At 38.6% G+C, this 17,736-nt stretch overlaps 1 protein-coding gene across 1 annotated transcript; it reads left to right on the forward strand.

Annotated features, from left to right (window-relative positions):
* sptlc2b (serine palmitoyltransferase, long chain base subunit 2b) lies at positions 1 to 17,454 on the forward strand. Its single transcript, XM_026341088.1, has 12 exons — positions 1 to 248; positions 3,231 to 3,425; positions 3,864 to 4,018; positions 4,916 to 5,064; positions 5,349 to 5,473; positions 6,603 to 6,696; positions 7,146 to 7,251; positions 8,970 to 9,189; positions 10,344 to 10,470; positions 13,429 to 13,564; positions 13,859 to 13,988; positions 15,124 to 17,454. Exons 1-12 carry the CDS (start codon positions 105 to 107, stop codon positions 15,235 to 15,237), a joined length of 1,695 nt encoding a protein of 564 aa, XP_026196873.1. The 5' UTR covers positions 1 to 104; the 3' UTR covers positions 15,238 to 17,454.
* Positions 17,455 to 17,736: the final 282 nt, after the last annotated feature.

The raw sequence follows: 17,736 nt of genomic DNA on the forward strand, positions 1-17,736 counted from the left end.
TGGGCGTTTAATCTTTCTCGGCTCCTTCGTGACTTCGCGTTGAACGTCGCCGAAGTTGCTTCACTCCAAACCGTGAAATTTACGGCCACAGTCGACATTGAACGATGACGGAAAGCTCCGCGAACAAGCTGCTAAACGGAGACGCCTGTCACCTCACCTCAAATGGCAAAAAAACGAGCAAAAATGGCTTCGTGAAGAACCACTGTCTGTTCCAGCAGCCACAGAAGTATCGCCGCCCGAGGGAGAAGGTAAGGCCCAACCGTCAAGTGTTCGACAGAGGAGGGTCATAAACAAACAAAGCTGTGTTTGCTAATGTAAGTGTGCTAATTTATTTCAAATAGAGTGAATTAAGAACCCACTGTTAGCTCGGGGTTTGCGTTTATTTCTTCCGGTACACCTTACCAGCCATAAATGAGTATGTTTTATTAGCAGGAAGACAAAACGTATGAGCTGCGGTCATATGACGGAGGACTAACGTCATGTCGAATAAGTAAACTGTGGGACATTAATTGAATGGAATGAACCTAGCTTATTTAGCTTAGCTTTACCATTATATAACAGCATGTACCTAGCATTATGTCATAGCCCGGTGGTTTGTCCTAATGCGACATATTTCAAGCCAGCTATTGCCAATTTATATCCAGAACTTCCTATTTGATGCTTGGTTTATTACATTATTCGGCCATTCGGAAATAAAAGTTACCTAGTTATTACAAATAATAATAAACGCTAGCACAATTAGCATTTTGTTTGAACATGTACCCGGTACTGTTATGAACACTACACGTGTGTAGCTTTTTAAACTGTCTGTTCAGTGGTACAGACCACCTGATCGGGAAGAACTGTAGTGGCGACTCTTCTGTAACCTTACACTGTTGTTGTTTCTCTGCTGCTGTGTGTCTGGTTACACCCGTGTTGAATCGAAGTTTGTTTTCAGGTCGCTTTTTGTTTCTTCTTATTGTGAGCCTGAACCTAGTCTTATTTCTACCCTCAACCATTGGCCCCCCTGAGATGTTTAACATGATCCCAGCCTTACTGTGTATGTGGCCACATCGGAATTAAACGCTGCACCCTCTGATCATGAGATTGGCTTTTTAACTATCTATCTATCACACAAACAAAGTCATAACCAAACTGTGAGAGCTGTGAGCACTGTTACCAGAAAAAGCTATCTGAAGGGGGAACAAACTTAGGCACAACACTGGCACAACACTATTATTATACTACTCTAGTAGTGGGAGGAAGACCAGGACACTGTTGTGTTTTTAAAGAGAACCTGTCTCTCCTCATAGAGGAGTGCAGACTTGCTCCTATATGACATGAGAAATGTCTCCAGGCTGTGAAGGGTGTGGTCCCCTCCTAGGGTGGAATGAAAAGCACAGCAACCACACAGTGTGCAAATGTGTGTAGTGGAGGTGGGGTACACATACGCCTTTTATTTTTCTTTGGTTGTTTAGGTTTAACAGAAGAGGGATTTTTAAGTCATACATACAATGGTTTACTAAAATTAAAGTACTGTGCTACTCCTCTAGTACATGAGAAAAGTATATGCCAGATTTGCAACAGCATTCAGTTACAGGGCTACTGATTTCAACATATAGTGCATTTACACAATCAGCTCCAGATGTTATGGCTGTCATGTCAATTACATCCTTGTGCATTTATTCTCTTTATCCTTACAGAAGTTAGGGCAGAGGTTCAGTCCACATCACTGCTTGTAACTGTTATAGATGTTGTTGTGATTCTCAGTTAAAAATCGAATAGACATTAGTTAAATTCCTGAAGATGTTGGATCCATGTGACATATTCAAAGCAATCATATATTACTGTGATTACATTGGTTAACTATCTCACATCATTTTACTCCAGTTGTGTCAACTTGTGCTATTGGGCCACCCCAAATATTATTAGGCACTGCATATACCAATACTCAAAAGTTAGTAATACTCAGGCTTGCTGTGAGCACAGAAAAACGGGCAACCTGACATTCCTCCTGGCAGGGTTCGAGTTACAGAGTGAATTTTAGGGGTGGAATTATTCCATTTATATATTTCAGTTCAGTCATCTAATTGTAGTTGAATCAACAATTAGTTTGGAGAAGACATGCTCACTTGGCATAATGTAAAGCATACACTATATGCAGGTTTGTCTTATTATGTAGACAGTGTAATATGATCATCTGTTGACTGTAGAGTGTAAAAGAGTAGATTTCTTTCAAGTGAGTTTATCCACAGGTAAAATAAATTAAGCAAACATGGTGTCGGCCAAACAGTATTTAGTGGCTAAGATTGGCATTCGAATGCAGGAGCCTTTTTGAGAGGTAAACTTTAATGTGAATGTGTTTTTGTGCTCTCTGTTTGAGACGCTATGGCTACTAGACTGCTGGTCTTTGAATTAATATTCTTGGATTGTCAGATGCAGGGACCAGTTCAACTGGCTTGAAACAACACACACCACATCGCACAAACTGCAGTGTTCTCTTGTTCCCTAGCTCAGAGGTATTTCTCTGAGAAGCATGACTGGTCACATGAGGTATGGTTGCTAAGCTGCAGGGTAGAGCCTGTAATGAGTGACTGCCCTCATTTGTTTAGTGTTGGTTTTGTAGACAGCCAGTCCACAGTCCAGTTTGAAATGATGTGAGTTTTTGTGGAGATCCTCCTAGGTGCGACCAAGTTTATATGCCCTCATAATCCAAGATCAATATTGCTATTCATAAAACTCAACGAATTAGAACCCAAGGTGGATGTCCATTTTACTGCTCACTGGTCCATGGGACCTGGGCATGGATAGGCCTCCCCAAATAGATGTGCTAATGGAACCTTTATTGGGCTTCTGACTCTCCTTCCAAGAAAAACGCAGTTTTAGCAAATCCCTATGGTCATGTGGTGTGTACCCTGTTTATACTGGATTGGTTTGGTCTGCTTTTTATCAATTTTATTGGGCTGCAGAAAATAGATGATTTTATGAGTAAACCACCTTGAAGTGCAAATAAACTATTACCTTAAGGAAATCTCAAGAAAAACCACCAGCTGTTGGATGACCTGTTTGAATGTAAAGTGGTATGAGATTCAAAACGTTTATACTCTGGTAATTTGTATTTGTAATTATGATCTGTTAATTTGGGTTTCGATTTGTTTTGAAAATCAAAGAAGATCAAAGATATTGTAAAATTTCAGTTGTAATTGTAACATGTACACACAACTAGAACTCCTTTTTTTTATGTCTCCTAGAACCAACATGTCACACACAACCCTAGCCTGTACAAGAAGCCCTTTGTGGAATCGTTTGAGGAGACTCCTCTGCTTGTGGCTGTGCTTACCTACATGGGTTATGGCATCCTCACCATCTTTGGCTACCTCAGAGACTTTCTTCGCCACTGGGGCATCGAAAGGTGCCATGTGGCCCGGGAAAGGGAGGAACAGAAGGTAATTAGTATTAAATTAGACATTTTTAAAATACAAAGAGTGCTTGAAACCTAACTGAAGACAAAGTCATCCAAGGTTAATTCAGTGAAAGAAGTGTACAGCTATGATCCTAGTCCTTCCACCTCCTGCCTCAATCATTGTCACAGTGTTGCCAGTCTTTAACCCTCCTTTTCATACCTGTTATATTTAATTCAGCCGTAAACATTGACTGCTTCCCTAGACTGCCACAAATGGAAAGTGCTGAAAATGTCAAAACATGACATAAGGGGAAAAAAACTAACAAAAAAAAAAAAACACTTTCTGTAAAAGACAGTTGTGCCTTACAGTGTCCCGTCATTTTATAGCTGTCATCTAGTGTCTCTAATTATCAGTTAGAGAATGTTTTGTACCCACACAATGTTTTTAAATGGCATCTTTTATTTTTTACCTACTCTGTAGGATTTTGTCCCACTCTATCAAGACTTTGAGAACTTTTACACCAGGAACCTATACATGAGGATCCGAGACAACTGGAACCGGCCCATCTGTAGTGTCCCTGGTGCCAAGATGGACCTGGTGGAGAGAGTTTCCCACGACTACAATTGGACCTTTAAGTAAGTTGCTGAATTGTCAGTGCGCCTTGTTCTCTGCGGAGCTTTTCATTTAGAACCACATCAGGGAAGTTAATTACTACCCTAGAGGTGTTTGATCCTTAGTTCTACAGGAAGTTAATTGATTTGCATTTGAAGTAATTGACTTCTTGCTAGCCTTGATTCACATGCTTATGTTGAAATCATGAGTATGTCACATGGTACTTGATAGAACCACCATCCACTTACAAAAAGCAGCTCTAAACACACAGTTCTCTACATATGACAGTGGAAATAAAATTAAATATAAAAAAGAAGTCAGACAGTTGCCTGGATAGTAATGTATTCAGTTTCATGCAGTTACCTTGATTTTGCTCCTAATTGGAACCCCAAGGACACTTTTACACATTTACATGTAGTCATTTGGCAGACCTTTTTATCCAAAGCGACTTACAAGGGTAGGCAGGGTAAGCGTAAGGAGGTCTTGCCTAAGGACCATGACTGGAGGTAGGGCACAGCTGGGTTATCAACCCCAGTCTCCCACATGGGAGGTGGTGATCTTACCACTACACTAACCGGCCACATTTCCATGTATGTACAAGAACTGCTTAAATTATGTGATAATTTGAGGCACAGACATATACATTTTATCAGTGTAGGAATAGTTAAGCTTTCTGTGAAAGAGTTAAAACAACTCTGTGGACAGAATATCTCTGCAGGCAAACTGGTCAGATTAGAGTGAATTGTGTCAAATTTTCCTATTTATCTCTTTGGTATGTAGAAGAAAATGTTTTTTGTCTGTCTTTGCATTTGCTGACAGAAATTGTTGTATATAGGAAATTGTAGCAACCAGGGCTGACAACATAATTACCTGTGTTAACCTACAGTATAGTCATAGTATCATCTCTGTCTGTCTTTCAGGCACACAGGAAAAGTTGTGAAGGATGTCATCAACATGGGCTCATACAACTACCTTGGCTTTGCTGAGAACACTGGGGCTTGTGCTGATGCTGCTGTTGAAGCTACACATAAGTATGGAGTTGGAGTGGGAAGCACTCGCTGTGAGATGGGTAAGAGACAAACAAAAAAGTTATTTTTAACAAAAGGTTTAGTTTCTAATAAGCTCTAATCATCTGAGAGTGTTTCCAATTCAAATGTGTCACTCTGTTAATGATAAATCCACTGGTGAAAAAGGGCTGCATCAGAGCCTGGCCGGCTTGCATTGATTGGGGGGAAGATGAATTCCCAAGTGTATCAATAAAATTAATATTTAATTTCAGAAAAGTGGCCTGACCTCACTATTTCTTTCTACTGATTGAAAGCTTTTGTTAAAATGAGATGATGATGTTTCCAGGCAACCTGGACATCCATGAGGAGATGGAGCAGTTGGTTGCCAGGTTCCTGGGGGTTGAGTCATCAATGGCCTTTGGCATGGGCTTTGCAACCAACTCCATGAACATTCCTGCTCTCACTGGAAAGGTATGGAATGTCTTGTATTTGGTTCTCTCTAGAACATCCTACCCCCCTTTTGAGTACTTCTGAGAGTACAGTTCTTTTCTAATCATTCGCACTGGACTCGTACCCACATTGTAAGTGGAAGTGAGTGCTTGCAGTTTACAGTTAAGGAAAGATATTGTTTTCTGTGAAATGAAAGTACCTCTCAGATGGAGGGCTAGGTAAGCAAGAGTTCAGACTGTTCCACAACACACTAGTTTCCGGCTCAATCTGACATTCTGAGTTCGCAAGGTCAAAGATTAATATTTGGCTTCTCCCAGCTACTGTTGCTCTAACTGCAGCAAATCACACAAACCACTCCTTACTTTTCTTCCATAGCCAACATCACTTCAACGGGAAATCTGACCTGATAGGCGTGTGTACTGTGTGAGTCTAAAGGCACACTTCCTGATAACCATATGAGAGATTAAAAAAAAAAACACGTAGATGAGAGGAAGGGAAAAACTTGTTGCAACTTAGTAAAGATGAGTCATTGTCCTTGTTTGTCATAAAATCTTAACAATGCCTGTTACTTCTCCGCTAGCGCACCCATTCGTGGTGACATAGTTCAATGTTGTGTAAGAGTTTCATTTATTTCATGATCCAAAAAAAAAGCGTGACCTGTGTGAATGTTAGGGAGTGTTGAGTTTAGATAAGGTGTCTACAATATTTATAATGGAAAAAAATCCCAACCTGAAATTGTGTATTATGTTGAAAGCATGTCGATATGTGTCTCTAAGAGAAATTAGTTTTTTGTTAATAGGTTACTACAGTTTTATATGTACACATATACATACATTGAGTAATTCCACTATGACCGCACATTTATTCATGGCAACAGATCAGAGTATTAAAGGTTCATGTGAACAGCTTAACCGTTTTGGACTCAGGGAATGTACGTTCTAGAGACTTCACTCATCTTCAAAGAAGAGTAATCAGTCTGAGTTAATAGTCACTGCTTAATACTAAGAAGTACAGCATGTGAAATCCTGGGTTATTGAGATTTTGCAAGCCCTTATGTCTAATTAGCTCTTGCTCTTGTGAGGTAAAAAAAAACTAATTCAACATTAGTTCAACAATAAATCTTGTTTGATTTTTTTTCTGTTCTTTTTAGGGTTGTCTTATCCTGAGTGATGAACTGAATCATGCATCGCTAGTGCTGGGCGCCCGCTTGTCTGGCTCTACAATTCGAGTCTTCAAACACAATAGTGGGTGACCTCCAAAAAAACCCGCTCCTTTCATAAAAACATTGTGATTGAACTAAGTCCACTCAAAGCGTTCAGTAACACACATCTGTCAACACAGTGCCACAGTAATTAGGTAATCCTACTTTACCCAATAGAGAAATAAATGATAAATACATTTAACATGGGTGTATGTTTATGTTCCTTCACCCAGTGCAAATTATTTTCAAATTATTATATAACTGTTCACTCACTTTACTTGAACAGTTTACATTTACTAGCTTTATCTTCTTCGTATGTATAATATTTATATGTATGTATAATATTTATTCACAATACTAGTGGGTGTGACATGATTATTTCTTATAAAACCTTTTTCTCATTTGACCAGAAATGTGCTTTCTTCCTGTCAGGTATTTCATAATTAACTTTAAACTAAAGTGTGTTTTATTCACAAATGCTTTTGATTGTAGACATGCAAAGCCTGGAGAAGCTGCTGAGAGACGCTATTGTACACGGCCAGCCAAGAACCCATCGACCTTGGAAGAAAATTCTTATTGTGGTGGAGGGCATATACAGGTATGCATAATAATTGTCATTTGTCATGACACTCAGCTGTGTCATGTTACATTGTTCAAGTTGCCAATTACTTGATATCAGCAGTTTTGTCATTGAGGACTCAATTTATATTTAGCTTGATTGGTAGTGCCTTTGTCCTGTCATTTGTTCATTTGAAAACAATCAAGATAATACTTTGCAAATAGATAGTAGTGTTAAATATTTTTCCATATTAATCCATGACTCAAAGCCAAAGAAGTACTTTAAAGATATTAATTTACTAAGCCTGCAATAGGTCCTAAATGTAATGTTTTATAGGGACATTCCCCTTTTTAAAAGATGGTATAGATTGTATGCTTTTTTGCATTCATTTGTCATAAAATGTGATCTGGTCTTCTTCTAAGTCAAGAGCAATATAAAATATAATGTGCCTAAAATAATAACACAAAAAAGTCGGATCTTTCATGTCTTTATTCAGAACAACAATTAAGTGCTAATGGAAAAAGTAAGTCAACCCTTTGAATTAATGACCTCAAAAAAGCTAGTCAGGTGTTAGTATACGTGGAGTCTTGTTAAGAAAAGTTAGTTTGGAGGTGTGAACTAGAGCTACTTTGACTAACAAAAAACACCCTTGCGCTTTTGAGTTTGCTCCACACAAGAAGAATGTGCGTATGAGAGTCATGCCTCACTAAAAAAAGCTTTCAGAGGATCTACAATGGAACAATGAGGTTAAAAAAAAAAAACAATCCTGAGAGACAGCCAAAGATTTGAAGGCATCATTGGAACTGGCTATCGTTAGTTTGTTCGTTAGTCTACAGTATGTAAAACATTGAACAAGCAGGGTGTCTGTGTCAGGCACTATTAAGGAAGCTGCTGCTAACTAAAAGCCCAGACCTCAACCCAAAAGAGATGCTATGGAACGACTTGAAGAGAGACCCACACATGAGACGTCCAAAGAATATGACTGAGCTAAAGCTGGTCTGCCTGGAAGAATGGGCTAAAAGTCATCCTAAATTATCTGATTTATTCTGATACATTTTAGTATATTAACTTAACACAGGGAAATGTAATGTTGGTCATATAATAATAATAATAATAATAATAATAATAATAATAATAATAATAATAATAATAATAATAAGATAATAATAATATACCATATAATATACCATATAATATACCATATAAAGCAAGTTTAAAATGAGGTCACTAATATCTGGACAAAATTTGCTGTGTTTTTTGTTTGTTTGTTTGTTAGGTTTTTGTCATGATGACAGCACTGCTTGGTTTCACTTTTGTTTAAATGTAAAAGATAATCATTATTTGGAAGTGCGCCCATTGTCCTGTATGCATAAAGTATTCCTTTTTGTTTGAAGTGTACTTACTAAAAAGGCAGTCAATCCTGTTGATCAATATAATTGTCAGAGAAATTGTCTAAGGTAATCAATACCCTTTGCTAATGCAGTGTTAATGGAGTTTTATTTCCTCTGGGAATTTTAAGGCAAACACTAACACTTCATACACTAAACAAAGGTCAGGCAGTTGTAAATAAGGTCAACTCATATGTTACATTAAATCATAGTAGCAGCTTAGGTTGGTTTAGAAGTTAGGGTTTGAAAATCAGTACTCATTACCACTAATGAGTTGTAGGATATTTCTCTTTTTTTAATTTTTAATGTATTTTATACATAAATATTGTTATTGCATATAATTTTGTACATACATTTTGTGTCCTGAAGTATGGAGGGCTCAATTGTCCGCCTGCCAGAGATCATTGCTCTGAAGAAGCGCTACAAGGCCTACCTGTACCTGGATGAGGCTCATAGTATTGGGGCCCTAGGGCCTAATGGCAGAGGAGTGGTGGACTACTTTGGACTGGATCCCAAAGATGTCGACATCATGATGGGAACATTCACCAAGAGCTTTGGTGCTGCTGGTGGATACATTGGAGGCAAAAAGGTTGGTGAACTTTTATATAGGTGAAACTAAAGACTGTAAAGTCAGTCAGTAGAACATGAAACCTCCTGTGTCGTAACGGAAATAGAAACTGGATCACAAGTCATTACACAGAGACCTGTGTAAATTCCCGACTACTGAAACTAAACACATTGACTAAGTAACAAGGTTTTTCAAGTAATCAGAGAGCAAGTTTAAAGGGACTTAGTTGGTTCGCCTGGTAAATCTGGCAATACATGCAGGAGATGAGTAATCAGATTTTTACTTATTTCAGAAGCATGGTTTACAGACTGTACTTTACAGACTGTTTTAGAGGCAAAAGAGACACAACACGTCACAGTGCAAATCATCTGATTTCAGGAAATACACATTTAAAAGTGACTTTTGGGTGGTCTTTATTTTAAAATGAGGCAGTATCGATCAATGTAATAATCTCCGCTTTCACCCCGCTGCTTCTCTCTTCTGAAAGTTGTAGAGTAACTACATGTCAGCAGCCTTTGTTATGCACATACACTGATTAGGAACACGGTTACATGTATACCTGGCAGAGAAATTGGAGTTCTCTGGGAGTAACCTACTGTACCTGGGGACATCAGGGAGGTCTAATCCCCCTGATTAGTTACCAGGTTTCCCATTTACATGACATTTAAATAATCAGCTTGGTCACTTAAGTGCATGTAAACCCACTCCGTTTTGGTAATGTCATAGTATTCCTTTATTGTCCTGGTATACAGAAGAACATATGTCATAACTAGGATTAAGAACAAACTTGGATGTCATTGTCTGGACACACTATCATGGAAAGATTGTATTTAAATTTTTTTTTTTAGTATTTTTGTAGAAATGAAATGGCTCAAGCTTCAGTTTGTATAGCATAGAATAAGGCTGGCTCTAACAAACTTTGCATATTTAAACTTTTTTTTTTAACTATTACGTATATATTTTTAAAAATCCTACATTTGCTTATAATTTCAAACAACAGACATAAATTTGACTAGATTTATTTACTGACATCAAAATGTTTTTTCACCTTAAAATGTGTTTCCTGTACCAACCTTTTCTGTGTGGTTTTGCAGCCACTAATGTTGGTATATTTATCAAATCAAATTTACTAATGGCAAATAAACCCAAATTTAATTTTGTCATTTATCCGTCAGGAACTTATCGACTACCTGCGGCGTCACTCTCACAGTGCCCTGTATGCCACCTCCATGTCCTCTCCTGTGGTCCAGCAGATAATCACTTCAATGAGGATCATTATGGGAGAGGATGGGACCACACTTGGTAGGTGCCAGATAATCACACAAGTCACTTAAAAGCTTGTCTCTGCATTGTCAGCAGAGTTTTTAATGTGCAGAGAAGTTGTTTAAAAGGCAGGTTCAGGCACAATCCAATTTCAAGGGTAGACAGGTGAAGGATATCATGTTTGCTACAAAGGCAATGGAAAGCCACGTTTATGATTTTGTCTGTTTGATTTGAGATTTTGTCTTGTGGTAAATTGTGGTACTAGGCATTGCCACACGATGGCAGTATAGATCTGTTATTCAGATTTTATCTATACCTAAGCTCTGTAGAGGACCTTGCTTCTATTTGTGCTCTTTCTTTCTACTCACATTAACTGCCAGCTGTTGTACTTTCACTCTTCCATATTAAGTGGGCCTGTTTGTGTTGGAAATGTTTCATTCCCAGCCAAGTGATCAAGGCCGTTTAAAATAGCCAACTGGCAATTATTTGCCAGTAAATAATAAGGTGTGTTAGACAGCTTTATAAAGTGTAATGGTATGTTTAAATGCTACATAAGTCCATGTCCTTCATATTATATGAAGACTATAACTATAGTCTGTGTAAAGTCAATTTCTGTTCCTTCAAGATGTGTCTAGGTAAAGTAGTAATTTATTTAGATACCCACGTGAGATTCTGAGGATTGTTTAGTAATTTTTTTAATAAACCGGTTTAATGACCAGATAAAATGCTGTGTGTTCAGTCTCTTCAGCTTGGTTTTACCTATTGAAAGGTCTCTCTGTACTCCTTCACAACAGTCCCCTACTATCTTTGTCTTTCTGCAAATGCATTTTTAGGAACTAATGCATGGACAGTTCCTTGCTTTCCTCTGATTCAGGTCAGGCTGATGAAAGGTCTTGAAGTGGTGGTATGCTGACTCTCCTACCCTCTCAGTTTATGACTTTCAGATGTGTTTTTCATTGTGTATGTGTGCTTCTTTGCCTTCACGCTGTGTACAAAGCAGCGTGGTGCTCAGAGCTAGAGATCTGTGCAGATCAAACTCTGTTGGACTCATCTCTTATACACACAAACATATCACAGTCTTTGTTTTTCTTGCAGGGCAGCACCCCTTTACTCTTCATGAGGCTTGATTAATGCAGTCTCCTTTAAAATGCTGATATAAGATCAGATTACTTTGCGCCACAGTCATTAAATCATTAGGTACTGGAATAAACACCTGGAACAGCCTTTATAGTATGGCCTTTCTACATGTCATCAACTCTTACCCAAAGCACTTCTTGGAAGAGAAGAAAAGGCTAGTTTGGCTGACCTTGCAACTTGACAAGTTTTCCTTGTAGAAGACTAACAATGACAGTCTGATTGGTTGCAGCCCCATCACTGTTTGAAATTCAAGCCTTTGAAGATTCAGAAACTGACATGAAGTTGAAGTGACAGCTGAGCTGCCTGCTAACAGTTTGTTACTGCCTTCAAGTTGCCCTGGATGGCTGCTCATGGTTTCCAGAACCTACCTACATTTGTTGTGGGAAACTTGTATCAATCAAATGTGTGGACAGGACTTAAGAGAGCAAGTTGGGCAACACTATCTTCAATATGAAAAGAAAACAAAATGTCTGAATTTATATATTACTGTTTTACTTCAACTGATTGCACAGAGCCAGAAATAGCTTGGGAAAACATTGTGAGGGGAAAAATGTCTCGATAAATATGTTAGATGGTGTTGGTGTTGTCTCTCAGGGTGCTTTGAAGATGTGGTGTTTCTGCTTCTTTCTTTTTTTTTTTCTTTCTTTTCAGCACATGCAGGTATATGTGTATTTCCAGTCAGGCTTTGCATCATATAATTATGTGTTTGGTTAAGATACTGCCTGTGGAGGTTCATCCTCGAGATTCTGTTGGTGAATCCACAGCATGCATCAGGTCAAACATTAGGATTGATGTCTGCTTATTATGAGCCCCTTGACCTCAAACTTAATGAGTCCTGTTTGTCTTGAAAGACTAATGCTGTGGTTCTGTCTCCACATTTTTGTAGCACATGATAGAAGACTTTGTACTCAAGCAGGGATTTCTTGAGCTGATACACTTTTGTTACTAAATTAACTGTGACTTCTTACTCCACCTTGGTTCACTTATCAATATACTAACTTGATGGACTGCAGTTCTGCAGTTTAAAGCAGACTTAACTGGAGGAATAAAGAAATAATCAATTTTGGAAAACTTAGCGCAAGTACATGCTGTTTCCTTCATTTGGCCTTGGAACAAGAGCTGATAATGAAATTTTATGAGGCTCACTCGCAGAAATAATGAAAAATACCACTGTAGTTTAAAAGACTGGCACACCTCCAACAGTGTTTTCATTCCAGCTGATTAGACTTCTACACAACTTGCCTAAAATTACAGGATGTCAGCAAACCTCTTAGAGTGTTAAGTCTAACACCACGTTCACTTGTCAAGAAAGGCAAATGAATGCATATCACCCATAAACATGAGCATGAATTTGAATCAACAGCATATAAAGATTGGATCTGACTACAGAATTGAACAGTGAGACCTCTAATGGGAACATATTCTGAGTTGTCCTTTTCTAACAAGTGCAGCAAAATTAGAGTAAGAAAAATGTCAATCAAGAACAGTCTGTACTTGAACATGCGGAACTTGCAAAGTCAGGCAAATTTAGTGAAAACACCTGCGTGGCTGTGCTATGGGTAAAGCCAAAAGATACTCAAAGCTTTTTGATTACAACAGAAATGGGTAAAAATAGCAGTTGTAAAGTGTGTGAGTAATATAGTTGAATTACTTGACTAGATGTCCAGTCTCCGTGTTTAACTACAGTTATAATAGGAAGGCTTAACCTGCCACGGAGCACGTTTGATTTAACTGTAAGTCACCATGATGTTTGAACTGTTGTCCCTCTAAGCTGGCTTTGAGTTTTAATAATATAACTTATCAAAAGGCTTCAGCTCAGCTGTTAAAATTATTCATGAGTATGTTCTGTGTCTCTTCCAGGTGCCGATCGCCTCCGACAGCTATCGGAGAACACAACCTACTTCCGTAGGAAACTCCACGAAATGGGCTTTATCATCTATGGCAACGACGACTCTCCTGTTGTACCCTTGATGCTCTACATGCCTGCAAAAATAGGGTATGTGGTTCTCCTCTAATGTATCTTTTTTGGTATATATTTATTGCTTTAAATTGAATAATTATGATGGTTAACTTTTTTCCAAATGATGTCTTACTTGGACGAGATATAAAGACTAATTTAAATAACTTGTCTTACTTCTCCAAATACAATGTGACTTCATGCATGGGAAGCTGGTTATGATTGGAGTTTTACGTATTAAAGAGAACAGCATCTCATTTATGGTGATGGAGAGCCCACAAGTCAGACTTACCAAATGTTGGCCAGCGTTCTAATGTTGACATTGCTTTGCAGGGCTTTTGGTCGGGAGATGTTGAAGAGAAACATCGGCACAGTGGTTGTTGGCTTCCCAGCGACTCCCATCATTGAGTCCAGAGCACGTTTCTGTGTGTCTGCTGCTCATACCAGAGAGATGCTTGATACAGTAAGCCATCCAACGAGCTGCCTAAAACAGTGTCAGAAAAATCCATTAAATTATCCATATTTATTTCAAATTATACAAATTAGAATTAGGGTGAAGGTCTTAAAGGCTCTTTTTTATCACAATCCACAAATCCACTTGTATGTGTGGAAACAAAACTAGCAAATTATTATTTATTTTATTTATTTTCCATTATATTTTTTACTGAATGCTGTCACTTCCGGTCTGCAGCAGCTTCTTCATCGCTACACATCCGATCTCTGCTCAGTGTGCTTTTTTTCATAGTTGAGCCACTATGAAAGAGATATTGCTACAAGATAGTCGTTTACTTCTGAGGACTTAACTTAATCCTAAATATGATTTAAGAGATTTTGTGGCTTTATGGGTGATCATGTATCCAAACATCCATTAGGCTTTTTAATATTGGGTGTCAGATCTGACTGCTGACTGACGCATGCGTGCGTGCATTGGCCTGTATGTGAGAGCATGCCTGTCGAATAATGAAGGCTCCCAATATGTCCTTTATTATAAGAGAGTGTGGAAGGCCAAGCTGTCTATAAGTGTTACCACGTGGCTCAGGCAGAGACATTTATTTGAGCTGCTCTGTCTCTCTAAAGGCACTTCATTCATCTTACTGAGGAGCATGTCAACACCGTTTGTAATAGTCTGTTTAAAGGGCATCAGCCAGCCTTTGTAGAGCACTTCGAGGTGCCGCTTTTTCCGTCTTTGGAAAAGCCAGCCCTCGCTATTTCTCAAAGCATGGAATCAGAAAAAAGGTCAGGAGGAAGGTAAATTGTTTCCAGGTGCCCTGCAGTGTTGCAATGCTGATACAGTCTCTTGTGGAAAGAAGTGGAGGAGTTTCTGTTCAGATGTGGTTTATGTAAGGAGCCTTCTGTTCACCTTTGCTTTCAGAGCGCTCTCTACTTTTTCACCACGTTGAATGGTTAAAAATCCAAGTGTAATCACAGTTTATCTTTATCACCTACTAAAGCTATCCTATTTTGAGCTGTGTTACTTGACTGTATAATCTGCTCACTATGGTGGTTTGTCTGTCTGGCCATCTTCACTTTATTTTGATGAACATAAATAATGTCTATTTGGATTTTGGTCAATAGTATTCTCTCTGTTTCTTTGCCAGGCGTTGCAGGCCATCAGTGAAGTAGGTGACCTCCTGCAGCTGAGGTACTCCAGGCATGAACAGCCTCTTACCTCACTAGGGTGGATGTCTGAGGAGAGCCTGCTTCAGGACTGAGCCATATCATCCATTACTTGTCATATCAAGTCCTCAAGTCCCCTTTCCTAACTTACTTTACCCTTTTCTCTTTGTAATATCCCTCTTTTTCCTGTGAGCCAGTCTCTCCACACTACCTGTTTCGTGGACTCCTCAGAACCAAAGTCTACTTCCGTGGTCCATCCAGTTTGTGAAACTTGCACACTAGCATCGCTCTTTAGTCTGTGTGTAGTCTACGATTTGTCCAGCTCCTTCACCAATAACTAGGGAGGAACAAGTCACTCACATCTTTCTGTGTTTGTTGTTACAGTGTGTGTCCAGAGCCTTTCAGTTTGTCCTGTGGCTGCGTCGGTCTAATTTCAAGTCTTATACCTGTGTGCACATTGAATGTGTATCTTTTTTGTGCAATAATAACAATGTGTAATTTCTTTGTAATTTCTACAACTAGAGCAAAGTAGACTGATTATTGCCACGAGTTCCTACTCGTGCAGTTGGAGGAAAAGAAATCTCATCATAGCTGTTGCTGTGATGTACACACAAGGAAAAAAAACTGTAAATATTATTTAAGTTTGTAATACTGCCTTAGGGTAGCATCCCAAACCTCAACGAGAGATACATTATTTCACAGGAGTAACATAAGCATGTGTTCTCCATATGTATTGATCTGATGATGTTTTTTCTAATCACTTTTACTTGAATAGAGAGTATAAAATATTTGGTTCTTTCCCTAACCAAAGGATATGTATGTATAAATATATTTTCTACCTTTTCTTTTAAAATGCAAAGCATGTTCCAAAAGAAAACATTTAACAGGGAAAGAATCCCAGGGAGCAAGATTAAGGAATATTTTTTACTGCTTATTTTCTATAAATATTTTTCAGCCTTATTTACTGTTTTACACCTGCACTCAAAAACTTGAGCCCGGTGTCTTTAACATTTCTATAAGCTAACGAGCTACACATGTGATTGTTTTATTTCTGTTCAGTCGTTCTCACTCAAGTGCTTTCATGTGTATCGGCACTGGCACCCATCTCCGAGCACGACGGCACGCCATAACTTAAGATCTGTATGCATGATGATGCAGCGCCCCTGCTTATCGGATGTACAGACAGCTTCATACATTTACTTGTCATTTTGTAATTTTTCATCTGATTTGGTGAGAATTGTGACTTTAATCTGAAAGGCAGCTCGAAACATGTCCACATGTAAGGTGCAAGTTTATAAACCGTCTAGTTACGTGTCTTACCTTCAGTGCAGCACTACTGACAGGCATTGTAAATGCACAGATGACGTAGCCACTGAATTTGTTTGGGTGTGCTTTTTTCCCCCTCATTATCATCTTTTGGAATTACATTCCATATCAACCTGCTTTCATTGTCAGATGTTTGTGTGTTTTTATTTGTGTGAGCTCACCCCAAACATGTCAAACATCCTGTTCATGAGTGTTTGAGTGAAATGGAGGCCACGTCACTGTAGTCGGGCAGAAAGCTGACCATTGTCTGACAATGTGACCATTCCTACAAATGTTGTGATTAAAATCAACACAAGCTTAGAGATGATTTTGTTGTTTCTGGTATTTTGTTTAGTGCATCATAACAAGTTTTGAGGTCTCTCTACATCCTTTACACAAGAGTCATATTTTTGTGAGTCATTCCAATGTTTGTTTTTTAGTTGTTGTTTTTTTTTTTTTCACCAAAAAATAACACCTCAGTGATGCAGTACATTTGAATAAATCTAATATCTAAAGGTGGAACACATGACTAGAATCTGGAATTGCACTCTACACAAATGTTCGCTGACAAAGAATTTCTTCTCGTCAAACTTTCCTCGAGCACTGTGCAGTATGTTGAGTCTCTGCATTTTTGTCTATGTAGGGCAAAAAATGTAATTGCAAACAGCAACGTGACTGTTTCTCTCAAGCCGGCTTCCCTCACTCAAACTGAGGAATTAAAGTCCAGTGAGAGTTTTCAAATACACAGTTGCAGCTCTTTGATGAAGTGTAACATTTTCCAACCTACCTACCACACACACACACACATGCATACACACACACACACATGCATAAATGCCTGCAAACTGATTTGCAGCAACCATTGGAAACCTTATCAGTTGACGTGCCCTTGGAGTTGTATTTGGGCTGAAGATAAACCACTTGAAGGAGTTTGTAAAGCCATAATGTTTGTTGACCGTGCTGTTGGAAACAGTGCTGCGGAGATTAAATCACATTCTTTGTATCAAGCTCTGGAATGCGTTTGTGTTTATTTACAGCAGGCGCACACACACACACACACACACACAGACTGTAGTCACAACTTAAAAAGCTCCTCACAAACATGTTTGTGAGGAGTCGAGAAGCCTTTCTTGACTGATAAGTCATTGACATCCTGCCATTATACAGCATTCCACATTGCCCAGTCATTCCTTACCGTCTTAAAATGGTATTTTTGTGAAGCTGTTTGCTAGTGGGATGAGATAATAACTTGTTTCCAGAAAACAAGCCGAAAGAAAATAACATGGGAT

This window comes from Anabas testudineus, chromosome 24 (assembly GCF_900324465.2).
Source record: "Anabas testudineus chromosome 24, fAnaTes1.2, whole genome shotgun sequence".
In the NCBI taxonomy this organism is placed as follows: Eukaryota; Metazoa; Chordata; class Actinopteri; order Anabantiformes; family Anabantidae; genus Anabas; species Anabas testudineus.